General features: G+C 59.1%; 1 protein-coding gene across 3 annotated transcripts in view; it reads right to left on the minus strand.

Annotated features, from left to right (window-relative positions):
- Window positions 1–14,248, minus strand: part of MEGF8 (multiple EGF like domains 8) — a 47,661-nt gene that overhangs the window by 15,968 nt on the left and 17,445 nt on the right. For 2 of the 3 annotated variants that reach the window (XM_004271241.3, XM_033430891.2), the window contains 20 exons: window positions 13,880–14,116; window positions 12,907–13,025; window positions 12,686–12,817; window positions 12,484–12,597; window positions 11,730–11,978; window positions 11,022–11,221; window positions 10,491–10,701; window positions 10,144–10,393; window positions 9,494–9,626; window positions 7,741–7,988; window positions 7,540–7,650; window positions 7,270–7,388; window positions 6,689–6,896; window positions 5,978–6,158; window positions 5,257–5,420; window positions 4,354–4,498; window positions 2,919–3,150; window positions 1,634–1,757; window positions 1,279–1,492; window positions 910–1,124 (listed from right to left, as the gene is read on the minus strand). In XM_004271241.3, coding sequence (XP_004271289.2) covers window positions 910–1,124; window positions 1,279–1,492; window positions 1,634–1,757; window positions 2,919–3,150; window positions 4,354–4,498; window positions 5,257–5,420; window positions 5,978–6,158; window positions 6,689–6,896; window positions 7,270–7,388; window positions 7,540–7,650; window positions 7,741–7,988; window positions 9,494–9,626; window positions 10,144–10,393; window positions 10,491–10,701; window positions 11,022–11,221; window positions 11,730–11,978; window positions 12,484–12,597; window positions 12,686–12,817; window positions 12,907–13,025; window positions 13,880–14,116 — 3,606 coding nt within the window. The remainder of the gene's footprint in view (window positions 1–909; window positions 1,125–1,278; window positions 1,493–1,633; window positions 1,758–2,918; window positions 3,151–4,353; window positions 4,499–5,256; window positions 5,421–5,977; window positions 6,159–6,688; window positions 6,897–7,269; window positions 7,389–7,539; window positions 7,651–7,740; window positions 7,989–9,493; window positions 9,627–10,143; window positions 10,394–10,490; window positions 10,702–11,021; window positions 11,222–11,729; window positions 11,979–12,483; window positions 12,598–12,685; window positions 12,818–12,906; window positions 13,026–13,879; window positions 14,117–14,248) is intronic. The other variant, XM_033430892.2, reaches the window with a different exon arrangement.

A 14,248-nucleotide genomic window follows, 5' to 3' on the forward strand; every position in this document is an offset into this window, starting at 1 on the left:
GCCGTGGGGCAACTAAGCCTGCGTGCCACAATTACTGAGCCCGTATGCCACAACTACAGAGAAGCCTGCACGCCGCAACGAAGAGCCCACAGGCCGCAACTAAGACCCAACGCGGCCAAGTAAATAAATAAATATTTAAAAAAAAAAAAAAAAAAGGAAGTCACACAGACTGAGGGTCAAGGTCTGCCAGTTGAGGTGGTGTGTGTTGATGATCAAGCCGAGAGAAACCAGAGGATGGAGACGCGCAGAAAACAGCTGAGATCAGAGACCAGGCGGCCCAAGAAGGATGAAGCAACAGTACTTCCTACCTTCAGACAACATCAAATACCCCCGGTTCCTTATAACACCAGGTCGAGTGGGTTTCTGTTTCTTACAACCAAAACTTCTAAAAGTAGAGAGAGAAAGAGATGGAGGAGGAAAGTGGAAAGGTGTGAGAGGGAGAAGGGAGATGGTGGTATTGAGTCATGGGAAGGATGGGGCGAGGAGAGCTTAATTGAGAGTTGGAGAGACACCAGGGCTGAGGAGTCAGGAAGCAGGTGCTGGGACATGACGGGGAGACTCACAAGGCAAGGAGAGGGACTTCCCTGGTGGTCCAGTGGTTAAGACTCCACGCTTCCACTGGGGGCGCGGGTTCGATCTCTGATCAGGGAACTAAGATCCCCCAAGCCGTGCGACGTAGCCAAAAAAAAAAACCAAAAAAAACCCAACAACAAGAACAAGGCAAAGAGGGAAGAAAGAGATGTTGGAAGGGGCGAGAGAAGAGAAAGTGGGAAGAAAGAGAAAGTGTGATGGTGGGACCAGCCCTAAGGAAATGGAGGCGGACGTAGGACAGCGGCGGCGGGGTTGGAGAAAGGTCAGTGTGCAGCAGGGAGGAGGGCCACAGCACACCCCGCTGGGGGCAGTCAGTACCTGTTGGAGGCTGCTGCTCCAGATGCAGTGCTGCCAGCCCCCGTCTGCACCCTTGGAGTCCAGGCAGGAGGTGCAGTTGGGCAGGAGGTGACAGGGCGTGGGGCAGGGCAGGGGGGGCGATGATTCCACCGGCATCGGGGACACGTTCAGCAGAGAGTGGCTGAAGCACGTCCAGTCATAGGTGGGCTGCACCGAGAGGATGCGGCGGGTCTCCCCTGGGGTTGGGGGCACACGGATTAGAAGCAGGTCCGGGCCCCCAGCCCCCCCCCCCCCTCCTCCCTCAAGCCAGGCCCCTGAGCCCCTGGCGTCCTTGCAGCAGGAATCCAGGCCCCCAAACTCTCCTCTCGGGGAGCAAGCCTCAGCGCTCACCAGTCCTCTTGAACTGCCGCGTCCACATGCACTTGCCCTCCCTTGTGCACTGCTTGCAGTCGGCAGCCCCACACACGGCCTCCGAGCAGTTCCCAGCCCAGAAGACCTCTCGCTGGTTGATGCGACAGTCATTCTCCGAGGTGCAGGACCCATTGCGCCCGATGCAGGCACCCTCAGGGCAGTTGGTACACCACTTACAGCGGGGGGCAGATGCCTGGCGGGGGGATACGGGCTCAGCGGGGTTGTCAGGGCCCCCAGCATCCCTCCAGCCTCAGGTCTTGCCACCCAATCCCAGCTGAAGAGCTCAGTGGTGCCTGAGCCACGCCCCCTTCCCACCCCCACCCTCATCATTCACCTCTCCATCTCCAGGCTGCAGGGTCCTGGGATGGCGGGCCAGGCACTCACTGCAGGTCCGCAGACGTCGACATTCCTCGGGGGAGTGGGGCATTGGAGAGCAGGGGGGACCACCACAGCCCAGCCTGGGGAGACATGAGGTCTGGCTCATCACATTCAGCCAGGCCCCACCCTTCCTCCTCACCCTCACCTCTTCCTGGTGCCTCGTGGACACCGTCCTGCAGGTCCCACATATGCACTCCCAAGTGCTCTCAGCACAGGCCTCCCAAACCTGCTCCTCCCCAACTCACTTGGTGATGGTCCCACGTCCACCTACCACCCAGGCCAGAGACACTGGACGATATCCCATGGCCTCTCGGCCCTCCAGCCACCGAGGCCTCTGCCTCCTGAATTCTTCTCTGACCATCCCCTCCTCCTCCAGCCCTGCAGCCCCCGCCCAGTTCAAGCCTCCCCCTTCCAGGCCTCCACCTGCAGCCTCCCCTCACCACCCCCTCCTTCACAAGCCTGCCCCTGCCCTCTCCTGCTTAAACCTTCTGTGCCTCCCCATCACCCACAGTGGAGGGCCATAATCCCTCACTCAAAATCCTTGAAGGCACACCTGTTTCAGAACTTTCCAGGTTTCAGAAAAGCAGTGGGTGTACCCGCTGTTACATAATACCCCTAGCAGAGTCTGGGGGAGCACCCTAAAAATCAAACCCTTTAATATTCTGTAGTAAACATGGTAACACATTTAATGGGACAAAATAAAGCCCATTAGTAGCCTCATACCACGTTAGTAGCCTCATACCAGTGCAGGATAACTGCGCAGTCAAGTTAGTTTGTGCTAAACCTAGGACAGCGCCTTCAGCCTGCTGATATGTTTGGATTCCCAAACTCCAGACAAGGAGTCTTGGAGCTGGACGGAGCGCAGTTCAGCCAGGCACCGGAAGCCCTTTCTGAGCTGACCCACCCACCTTTCCAATCTCATTCTTCCCCAGCTCAGATGGTTTCTAAAATACACCAGATACAGCCCCGCTTCTGAACCCTCATGGTCTAAACTTGACCGGTCATTTACGGCCCAGTTCAGACCCAGCTAACTCCAGCCCACAAACAGGGCTCCCCACTCGGTGAGGTCCCCGAGCCTGCCCCTGCCTGTGATAAGCTGCCCATTTTCCCGTGTGAGCTGGTCTCCTAACCAGACCACACCCTGCTGAGGCCTCCCCCACAAGCCTGGCCTGGCACAGAACCCACTTCGGAGGGCACCAGTACCACCCACCCACCCACGTGCTGTCAGTCTCCATGGTTACCTATGGGCCTGGTCCCCGGACAGGCAGGCCCCATGGCACCAGGTACAGGCCCCAGACTGGTTACAAGCTTCGGGCGAGGGCAGCAGGTGGCAGGGGTCAGGGGGCAGGGTCAGGGCCAGCAGGCGGCCCAGGGCCACTCCCCCAAAGCCTCCTGAGATATACAGGCGACCCCCTACCGCTGCCACAGCGTGGGCCACAGACTCCTCCATTGGTGGTCCCACAGAGGCTGGGCCTGGGGAAAGACAGAAAGTTCAGAGAGAGAGCAGGAGACTCGAGGAAGAGATTCACACAAAGGTACCAGTCAGAGAGGGATGCTGAGAGGAGAGACAGTCTAAGGAGAGCAGAGACAGACAACGAAAGACAGAGAGAAGACAGAAAAGGCCAAATAGGACAAGAGCATCAGACACAGCAAGACAAAAGAGAGGGAGAGAGACACATAAACAGAAAAAAGGAACAGAAAAGAGTGGAATAAGAACAGAGACATGGGCTTCCCTGGTGGCGCAGTGGTTGGGAGTCTGCCTGCTGATGCAGGGGACGCGGGTTCGTGCCCCGGTATGGGAGGATCCCATATGCCGCAGAGCGGCTGGGCCCATGAGCCACGGCCGCTGAGCCTGCGCGTCTGGAGCCTGTGCTCCGCGGCGGGAGAGGCCCATGTACCGCAAAAAAAAAGAACAGAGACAAATGTTGTGGAACCCGGGGACTTCGCTGGCAGTCCAGTGGTTAAGACTCTGCGCTTCCACTGCAGGGGGCGCGGGTTCAATCCCTGGTCGGGGAACTAAGATCCTACATGCCACGTGGCGCGGCCAAAAAAAAAAAATGTTGTGGAACAAGACTAAGGTGGTGGCTGAACCACACTGTGAAGGTACTAAATGTCGCTAAATTGTTCGTTTTATGATGACTAATTGTGTTATGTGAATTTCACCTAAATTTTTTTAAATCCTCAAAAAAAAAAAGAGTCAGTGGAAAAAATAGATTAAAAGCGAAAGAGAGTTAGAGACAGAGGCTCAGAGAAAGCAACAAAAAGCAAAGGAGACAGGCCCGGAGACACACACACACAGTCAGTCATTTACAATGACTGTCAAATGAAATAAAACGGCAAGATACAATCCCTTTCCAGCCTATGAACTGGAAGGAAGCACCCTCACATATGACAGTCGTTGCCTCTAGAGAATGGGATTATGGGGGATTTTTTCCTTCCTATTTTACAAATTATCTACAATGACCATCATTACTTCATAAACAGAATTAAAAACTTTTCTAAGACAGAAAAAGAAGGAGGGTGTCTCCGTGGGTGCTTAGATAACGTGGAGAGGACAGGAGCTTTGCCTGTGGGCCTGAAGGGGCCCAAATGACCCCTAATGAGTGAGAGTCGCAGGACAGGGCCAGCGCTCCCCCTGGTTGTCCCGCGGCCTCCCAGGGAGAGTGGTGGACTTACGGATGAGGTCAGGCAGGAGCCAGGTGTTGCAGTTGACCTGGTAGAGCAGGACATCGCTGCTGAACTCGTCAGGGTCCGAGCGCCCCCCAAGGACCACCATGGTGTCTCCTAGCAAGGCTGAGGCGTGGAAAAGTCGGGGGCGGGGCTGATGGGGAGACACACGGCAGGACGGGCTGTCAGAGCCCACGGTCACCCGCTCTTCGTGCTCCCTCTCAGCCCACCCGCCACTCCAAACCTCCCCACGCCCCAGCCCCTACCAGCCCACCCAATCCTAACCTTCCTCAAATCTCACCTCCTTCCTCCGGGAAGCCTCCCTCATTCCTCAGAGCTGTCTCCACAGCCATCTCCCTTCCCTGAACTCCCAGAACCCCCAAACCCCATGCTGTTCCTCAGGAACCCAGCCTCAGATGCTTGAGATGAGCCCCACATTTCTTGGGTGACCTCGCCAGCTGGACCGGGGCGTATCCTGCTGGGGCTCTTACTTCCATCTCCCTTGCGGTCCAGCCCCAAGAAGGGCTTGGGAATATGTTTGTGGATGGCAAATGCAATTGTCTCTAAACAGCATACCCGGGGTTTCCTGCTCTCCCACTGTCTCCTTTGGCCTTGAAGGCAGAAGCACAAGGAGCCTCAGTGTCCCGTTTCACAGCTGGAGAGGCCAGGAAGGGGAGGGACCTGTCACGGCCACGCCCAGAGTGTGGCAGAGCTGGGACAGAACCCAGGCCTCTGACCTCCTGGTCTAGGATTCTTACCTCCAAGTCACAGAGAGAAGAAGGGGAGACTTGGGGTACCAGAAAGGAGGGAGAGTAGGAATCCAAGGTTGAGCCAGTCCCTGGGGCACTGGGAAAGGGAGGGGCCCCTCCCTCCTACCCCCTACACTCATCTGTCTGGACCTTTTTTCCTGACCTTTGCCCCCTGAGAGGGGGCCAGCAGGCTCCAGGTGCGGTCAGGACAGTGCAGGGAGTAGAGCTCAGGGGATGGGGCCGCCAGCTCCACGTGGAAGCGGAAGCCCCCAAACACGTAGAGGGAGTCAGTGGCCTCGTGATACACAGCGGAATGACCATATAGACCTGGGGGTGGAGGATTAGTGAGCACAGAGGCTGGGGGAAGGGCTGGTGATCAGGAACGCTCCCCGTCTTCCTGGGCTCCCCCTCTCATGACCACAACACCACCCTACCAGGCCCTGATGCCAGAGACCTGGAAGTCTTTCTCAACCCCTCCTTCTCCCTTCGGTTCTAAAGGACAACCATTAAAGAGACCCTGGGAAAGAGAAGAGAGGGAGACAGGGTGACCAGAATGACCTTGCAGATGGTGATTAAAGAATGCAGAAGGAGAGAGAGAGAAAGGAAAATACCTGAGGGGCACTGATCTAGGACCTAGAAGAGGGAAACAGTGACCCACTGCTACTGGGCAGGAGGTAGGCAGCTTCTCATGAAGTCTGGGAAGGGTATATAAACTGAACTTCTCAAAAGGCAGCATCCTGAGAATGTGGGCGGGTGATGGGGGTAGACAGGGAGACAACAGGTAGGGGGGGCAGTGACCACAGCCTACAGGAGTGGAGAGAGAGGATGGCTGGGAGTCAAAAGCGTAGCGCCCCCTCCCCGCCATGCCCTCTCCCCAGGCCCACCTGTGGGAGGTGTCCCGCTCTGGGCTCCGGACACCCAGGTGCCGGTTGCCAGCTGGTACTCAAGCAGCTGCTGGTTGAAGCCATTTTCAGGGGAGTAACCACCCACCAGGAGCAGAGACAGGCCTCGGCGGGCAGTAAGGGTGTGACCAGCAACTGCTGGCAGCTCCACGGTCTGCGGGGCCTTGGGGATGAAGGGTGGAGGTCACGGGGGTGGGGGGCAGAGGTCAGGGGTCATCTTGTGGGTAGAAGCAAGGCTCAGAGCTCCCCGAACTCCCCTTGAACCACTAAGGAGGTCGTGAGCTGCCTGGGGCGGGTCAGACCCCAGGCCTCCCCGCCAGCCGTGGTCCCGGCAGGTGAGCAGCAGACCTCTCGCTGTCTCTGCCTGCTCAGTGTCACTTCTTCAGGTAGGAGTAGCCTGGGGACCCTTTGCGAAGCCCTTGCTCCTCTGCTCTCTGGCTGCATGGGGCTGACTGTACCGGCTCCACAGCGGGCTGTGCCCCAGCCTGGAGACCAGAGCCTCACGTCCCCTTGGCTAGGGACTGACTCAGGAATGAAATATGACCCACAATGGCCAATGCAATTCAATTCTGGGGCTTGTGCTGAAGCCCTGGGAGGAGTCCTCTTCCTCTGGGGGCAAAGCTGGCAGGAGCTGCTCTGGTCACCTTTGCTAGAGCCTGGTTGTGGGGACTAGGGGAGGGGAGAGATGCTCACCTTCTCCTGCCGCCACTGCAGGGTGGTGAGGTTGAGGACCCAGAAATCCCGGGCGACGCCCCCAGCCGTGAGCCCCCCCAACAGGTACATGGCGCCACGGCCAGCAGGCACATAGGCAGCTGCATGGAAGGAACGGGGTGAGGGGCCTGGGCCCCCATCCTCAGCTCCTGCCAACATCTGTGTCCACCGCCTTTCGCTCACTGAGTACCTGGGGCCAAGATGCAAAAAGGCAGCCTCACTATACAGTCATACCAGCATGCCCTTGGGTGACCCCCCTACACACTGGTATCCCAGCAACCCCTGGGATCACCCCCCTCACTTGGCAGGTATCCCCAAACCCCTAAGGTGACCTCCTATGACAATCACCTTACCATCCCCTGGGGTAGCACCACCCAAATAAGTGTCCCAGTCCCTGAGGTCAGCCTCCTGCGACAAGTGTCCCAGCATCCTTTGGGGTATCCTTCACCTGTAGACGTTGTCCTGCACCCCCCCGAGGGGACTCTTATGTCAGAGACGTCTCAGTGTCCCCTGAGGTAACCTTTTCTCATTCAGGCATCCTACCTCCCCAGGGCAGTCCTCACCTGTACAGGTTTCCCAGCAGCCCCTGGGGCAGACCCAGGCCCCCAAACATCCACAAGGTGGCCTCAGGTCCCTCCACCATAGTGTGCCCCAGGCGGTGCAGGAAGCGGCTAGCTGTGTCCTGTGGGTGGGGTGCAGACGTGAGGACTCAGGTAAGGGCATTACAGAGTGGCAGGCTGGGCCTAGGGGGTGGTCTCGGGAGTGGAATGGGGAGAACGATACAGGAGGCGGGCTGCATGGCACCTCCCCGCCAAGGGGCATCCACAACTCACGGCTGAGAGGCGGCTGTCCATGAGGGTCTCCCAGACCAGCTGCCCACCGTCCAGCTTTGTGGCACAGTCAGGGCCCCCAAAGCCCTCAGCACAGATGCACACGCCCAGGCTCTGGGGAACAGCAGAAGGAAGCTTGGGAGGAGCCCTGATTACCCCCACCCGGCTCCCTGTCCCGCCCAGCTTGCCCTCTTTCACCTGTACCTGGTTACAGGTCCCTGCCCCGTTGTGGGCATTACAGTTCTCAGGACACAGAGCCATGCGGCAGTGTGGGCCTGCCCAGCCCTGGGGACATCGGCAGAGTCCAGCATCTGCGGCCCCGTCCTGGGGCACACACTCCTGGGGGACAGGGCAACTCCCGGGGCCCCCTGACCCACAGCGGGCAGAGCCCACAGAGGCATTGAAGCCCCAGGACGAGGAGCCGTTGGCCTCCCAGTGCAGCACCAGCAGCCCTGTTGGAGAGAGTCCAGAGGCTTGTCACAAGGCCTCAGTAAAGTGATATTTAAAAAGCGGGGGGGGGGGGGGGGGCTTCCCCGGTGGCACAGTGGTTAAGGATCCACCTGCCAATGCAGGGAACACGGGTTCGAGCCCTGGTCCGGGAAGGTCCCACATGCCGCAGAGCAAACAAGCCCATGCGCCACAACTACTGAGCCTGCGCTCTAGAGCCCGCGGGCCACAACTACGGAGCCCGCGGGCCACAACTACCGAAGCCCATGCGCCTAGAGCCCAGGCTCCGCAACAAGAGAAGCCACCGCAGTGAGAAGCCTGTGTACCGCAACGAAGAGTAGCCCCCGCTCGCCGCAACTAGGGAAAGCCCGCATGCAGCAACAAAGACCCAGCGCAGACAAAAATAAATAAAAATAAATAAATTTATTTAAAAAAAAAGAGAGGGGTGGCCTGCAGGCCCTCTGACCTCATCACCTCCCACTCTCCCGGCCCTCTTCGCTCCAGCACCACCAACCCGCTTCCTGTTCTCAGAGCCTGGGCATCTGCTATTCCTCCACCTGAACTAGCTGCCCCTTACCCACACCGTGAAATCTCCCTGCTGCAAAGACTCCCTCCCCAACTCCCCAGACAAGCCAGGCTCCCCACTCCTTTCCATTTCCTCCTGTCCCTTACCAAAAGTGTCACTATTCTGCCTACAATTTGCTCCCTGCTGTTTGTCACTCCCCACCTCTGCTGTGAGCCCGTGAAGGCAGTGCCTGTGTCCCTTGTTCACTGCCACATGCCCAGAATTTAGCTCAGGCCCAGCTTACTGCAGGTAGACATTTGCTGAGTGAAATGAAATCAGGGCCTCTCAGCTCTAGTTGCTCACTGTGAAGGGTCTGGGCTCGTGTGCAATCGCCGTCAGGCCAACTACAACTCTGCCCTCTCTCTCACAGCCTTGGAGCCACTCTGATTTACAATATGAAGAGAAGCATCTCCAAACCTAGGCCCTTTAACTGCCATGGGTAACAAATTATTTCTAGTGCATCTCCATCAGCTAAGCACAGCTGACGTAATGGGGCCTGGGAATTCTTGGTTGTGGGGGCTATAGCCTGTGCACTGCAGGATGCAGAGTAGCATCTCTGGCCTCCACCCACAAGATGCCAGTAGCAGCCCTGATCACGACAATCAGAATGTCTCCAGACACAGCCAAATGACCCAAGGGGCAAAGTCACTCCTGGCTGAGAACCAGAGGGCTGAGGAGATAGATGCTCAGGGGCCCTCGCACCAGCTACATTCTGTGTGTCCCAAAAACATGTCCCACGTGGACCTTTTTTCCAGAGACACAACCCAGCCAGTACAATCCTCTCTATTTGCCTCTCAGCTGAAGAAACTGAGACCCAGAGGTGGCAAGGGACTGCCAGCAAGTCTCTGGCAGAGTCAGGCTGGGTTTTGAGCCCACCTCAGGTAGCAAGGTATAGGGACAAGGGACAGCCCAGGACAGAGGTCCCACTTCCCCCAGTCCCCATACCAGACAGGGCCTGCACAGTGAGGGGCCTGTCCCGCCGCTGGCCGCAGAAGGCAGCAATGAGGCTACGGTCCGACTGGACGACACCAGTGTCCAGGAAGCGTGGGAATCCATCAAAGGCCAGGACATAGCTCAGCTGGAGAGGTGTAGAGTAGGATCAGGGGATGATGAGGATGAGAAAGAGGAATGCTTGGGGTCTGGGAGGAGGTGCAGCTCAAGCAGAGAGGGCAATCTGAGACTGGGGAAAAGGCTGCTTGAACCACCTGGGCAGATTGTCAAACTGTGGCATGGAGGCCACCATTCCCACTCCTGCGTTCATAACAGACATGGTTAATCAATCAGGCACTCTTGCATGGAGGCTCTTTCTCAACACACAGATCCTGGCAGCCACCACCAATCGATCAGAGTTGGCACACAAGGTACCAATATTTACCATACCTGGACTGGGGAATGGGAAACTGGAGTCTAGGAAACAGGAGGCAATCTGGGAAATGGGAGGGTCTGTGGGCTTAGGAACAAATGGGTAGGAGTCTGAGGAACAGATCTGGGAGTTTGATGGATGAAAAACCATGGACATGGGGGCCAGGGTCCGTCTGAAGATTCAGACTGGGTGGGGGAGACGTGGGCCTGTAATCAGTGCCCTTGGTGCTCACCGTGCAGGGGGTGCTGCTGTCGGGGGAGAAGGTGAGGGTAAGTGGGGGACAGAGGGTCCCAGGGGCACAGGGCTGTAGCACCTCGGTGGCTGAGACAACCCACACACAATAGGACAGGCCTGGCCCAGTTCTCGCTGCCCCACCACCTGGAGGCAGTAGCCCCCCAACCCGGCGTGAGCCCAGTGCCACGGAGGACACGTTGGTGAGGAGGGCACGACCCCCACACTCCCGGAAGCAGGAGCCACCAGCCCTGGGGAGATGGAGGAGAGCCAGTGTCAGACCAGTCCTGCCCTATCCCACCATGTCCCTAACCCCACCCTGCCCCGCCTGGGTGGCCCCTGGCTCACCGGGGGTCCCCATAGTAGCCAGGAGAGCAGAGCTGGCAATGGGCGCCCTCAGTGTGGTCCTGGCAGAAGCAGAGCCCGCTGAGGTTGTCGCAGTGGCCTCGGCGTGGGTCCCCATGCCCGTTGCACTGGCAGGGCCGGCAGCCGCCTGAGCCTGTGGCGTTACCAAAGCTGCCCGGCCGGCACCGTTCGCAGTGTTCCCCCCACGTCCAGTCTGTGGAGGCCCCAGCAGCCAGGATGCAGAGTCAGCGGCAAGAGCGAGAAGGAGCCCGACCCTCCCCAACCCCACCTGGCTCAAAGGAGGGTAACTGGAACCCCGACTGGGGAGCAACTGCAAATCCCAGGAGGGAGTACTGAGGCCCGCCAGAGGGGTGGGTGGCACTGAAACCTGTCTGGGGTGAGGAGCAGGCAATGGGACAGAGGGACTCAGAGCTCGGGAGGGGACGCAGAACCCCACACAGACAAAAGAAAACAGAAGCCCCGAGGAGGCTCCCTTGAGGCAGCCCCAAGGAGCTCAGGATGAGGGCTGCTCACCCTGGCACTCATCGCAGAAGCCAGGCCCCCGCTTGTGGCAGTGGCTGTGGAAGTTGCAGCCACAGTCCCGGGAACAGCGGGGGGCGGGGGGTCCTGGGGCAGGCGTGGGAGGGGGCAGGTCCGATGTCCAGCCCAGGTCACACACGCAGGTGAAGTCTGGGGGGCCACTGCACACGCCATGGCCACAGTCCTCCAGGCACCTGAGGGGGTGTGGCAGGGGTGGGGGAATGACTGGGTAGGCCTGGAGCCCCCAAGGCATCCCCCCTCATCCCACTCCACCCCATTATCTCCATGGCAACACCATCATAAGCTACCGCCTGTTCCACAGATCCTGGACTCCATGGGTGGCCGTGTCTCCAAGGCAACCCCATCACATGTAGTAACTCCTGTCTCTATAGTAACCAAATATCACCACTGGTGATCTGTTCCCTGTGAAAACCCCTTTCAACTTGATCCTCCTCCATTTCTACGGCAACGCTGAAGCCTGTGGCCTGCAGTCCACGGGCGACCTGTCTCCACAGTTAACTAGTGTTACATTGAGGACCCTATCACTCTAATGAGGGCCTGCTCTGCAAGGTAAAAACCCAAGGCTCACTGGAGATGCTGGCACCATGGGAGGCAGCCCAGCACTGTGATCACTTCCTCCTAACATCTCCGCATGCACCAGCCCTGGGGCGACATCTCCATGGAAACCCATGCCCTACTCACGTGCGGTTGCAGTATGTGATGCCATCACCCTGGTAGCCCCTCTGGCAGTGACACTCATAGCTGAGGGGTGTGTTCAGGCAGGTCGCCCGCAGGTGGCACCGCGCCAGGCCCAAGCGACACTCATCCACATCCGGACAGCGGGCATATGCCCAGCGGGCAGGGAGGGCCACAGACAGCCCCAGGCCCTCCCCGACCCACAGGGAGCAGTTACCCCCACCCAGAGGCCCGGAGAAGTCCCCCTGGAGGCAACTGGGGAGGGAGGCGAGGTTGAAGAAGGTGGTTGGGTCGGGGTGGGGGGGCGCGGGGGGATGATAAAGAAACAAGAGACAGAGACAGGAAAACAGTAACAGGGAGAGGGGAGATCAATCAGAGACAGAGAAAGAAATATGAATACGGAGAAAGACAGAAAGAGGGATGGAAGAGAGGCAGAGAAAAACCCAGAGAAGCCAGACAAAAAAGGATTTGAAAAGACAGGAGAGAGAGAGGGATACAGTGAAAGGGAGACAGAAGAGAAACAGAAACAGACAAGAAGAAAGAAAACAGAAGGAAAGATGAGAGAAAACAAGTCACAGAGACAGGGGAAGAGTTGGCAGGGAGAAAAGAGAGCGCGAAACAGAGAGAAGGAGAAGGGGGGGAGAAAAACAGAGATGACGGTGAGAAAAAGGCAAAGGGGCAGAGAAACAGAGGCCGTTAGAATTAGGGTGGGCGGAGAGCCTCCACCCGGCCCCGCCCCCAGGCCCCCGCCCCGCCTCACCGTCCCAGCGTGGGGTTGTCCTCATTGCCACACCAGCCACACTCGTGGCTCTGCAGACACTCGTGGCAGGTCAGGAAGCGGTCACAGCTCCGGCACCGCGGCTCTGAGTGCACGCTGCAGGGTGATGGGTGTGGGGCTGTCAGAGCCACCCCTACCCTGGTCTCCGCCCTCCCCTCCTGGAACCCTGCCACCCGGACCGCACCTGTCGTCCCAGCCTCGGCAGCCCCCGTGCGGGTACCGGGCCAGGTAGGCGGCGAACATGAAGCAGGTGTGGGTGGACTGGCACCAGGCACACTGGCTTGAGTTGGCCAGGCAGTCGTCACAGGTCAGGCGCCTGGGGGCGGGGAGCAGGGACAGGGTCACCCCACAGCCTGGCCCCCACACACCCTCACACACCCTCTCCCTGGGCCCAGCTGGGCTCACTGGCTGCAGAGTGGGGGACACTCTTGCAGGCTCTTCAGGGCACCCCGACCCCGGCCCCGCCGGCTGCACGCTGCGTCCCCCTTGCGGCTGGTGCTCTGATGCCACTCGCAGAAGGGGTCCTGGGAGGTTGGAGGAATAAGAGCCCAGCTTAGCCTTCTCCCTGGGGCTCCCAGCGCCAGTCTCCCAGCACCAGTTCAACAGGCAGCTGCCTCCCTTGCCTGCCAGGGCCCACAGACCCCTGTTCCAAGCCCAGCACCTTCCTACAGCCACTGACATCCATGGGTTCTGCCTGACCAGCACCCACTCCCTTTTTGGGCAGTAGCACCACTGTATGTGGTCCAGGTGGCGCTGATTCAATCCCTGGGGTCCAGAGGTGGGCAGCGGGACACTCTCCTTCCTCCCAGCCTCACTGATTGGTCCAGGAGCTGGCACAAGCCCCAATTAGAGCAAATGAAAGGCACTTCTGAGACTTCTGTTGAACTGACGGGTGAGTGAGGTGGGGACAGAAAGGTGCTCTCCTTCCCCTTGGGGCTCCAGTGGCTGGGTGGGGGGATAAAAGTCTGGAGCCCCTGAGGCTCCCTTGCCACTCCCAAGGAATGAACCTCCAGGGAAAACGAGAACGTGGAGTGGAGGGAGGTGAACAGCTGACTACGCGGTTTGAACCTCTGGGGCGAGCAGGCCGAAAGACCTACTCCTGGACTCTGCTGTCTAAAGGGATAAATGCTCCTCTGGTGCAGAGGTGCTGAGCTGGGTTTTCTGATCCCTGCAGCATGCAGAGTCACACCTGCCAGGAGCTGACTCTCCAGCCCCTCTCCACTGCTCACAAACGCCAAGGGCCCCGACTGTCTACCCCAACGCCGCCCACAGGGCCCCTCGGCTACCCGTGCCAGCTCTGGGGGGCCCACCCCCTCGCTCAGTCGCCTGCTTTGGCTGACTCCGTGCCGAGCCCTCCCCGCTGTGGCCTGGTGGGCACCTGGGTGCAGGCGTGGCAGTCTCGATGCTCCTCACAGAGTGGGCAGAGGGCAGGCACCAGCACCAGCAGGGAGCCGCCGGCCCCGCGGTCCCCGCAGTGGGCCCCACTCTGGCGCAGGTGGCAGGTCGCGCTGGCCAGGCACCAGCCGCAGCCCTGGTCTGCCAAGCAGCCCAGGCAGGAGGGGTAGGAGGCGCAGGCCGACGAGCGGTAGGGCTCCAGGAAGAAGAAGGAGATCTCCTGGGGGCGGGGGTCACATGAGGGTCGGGGCTCCGCACTCCACGTCAAGGTTTGGGATAGGGATTAGAGTTTGGAGCTAAAGACTTAAGCGTCTGGAGACAAGGTTGAGAACTCAGGCCCGTAGAAAGTCAG

Source organism: Orcinus orca, chromosome 20, assembly GCF_937001465.1.
Source record: "Orcinus orca chromosome 20, mOrcOrc1.1, whole genome shotgun sequence".
Lineage (NCBI taxonomy): Eukaryota > Metazoa > Chordata > Mammalia > Artiodactyla > Delphinidae > Orcinus > Orcinus orca.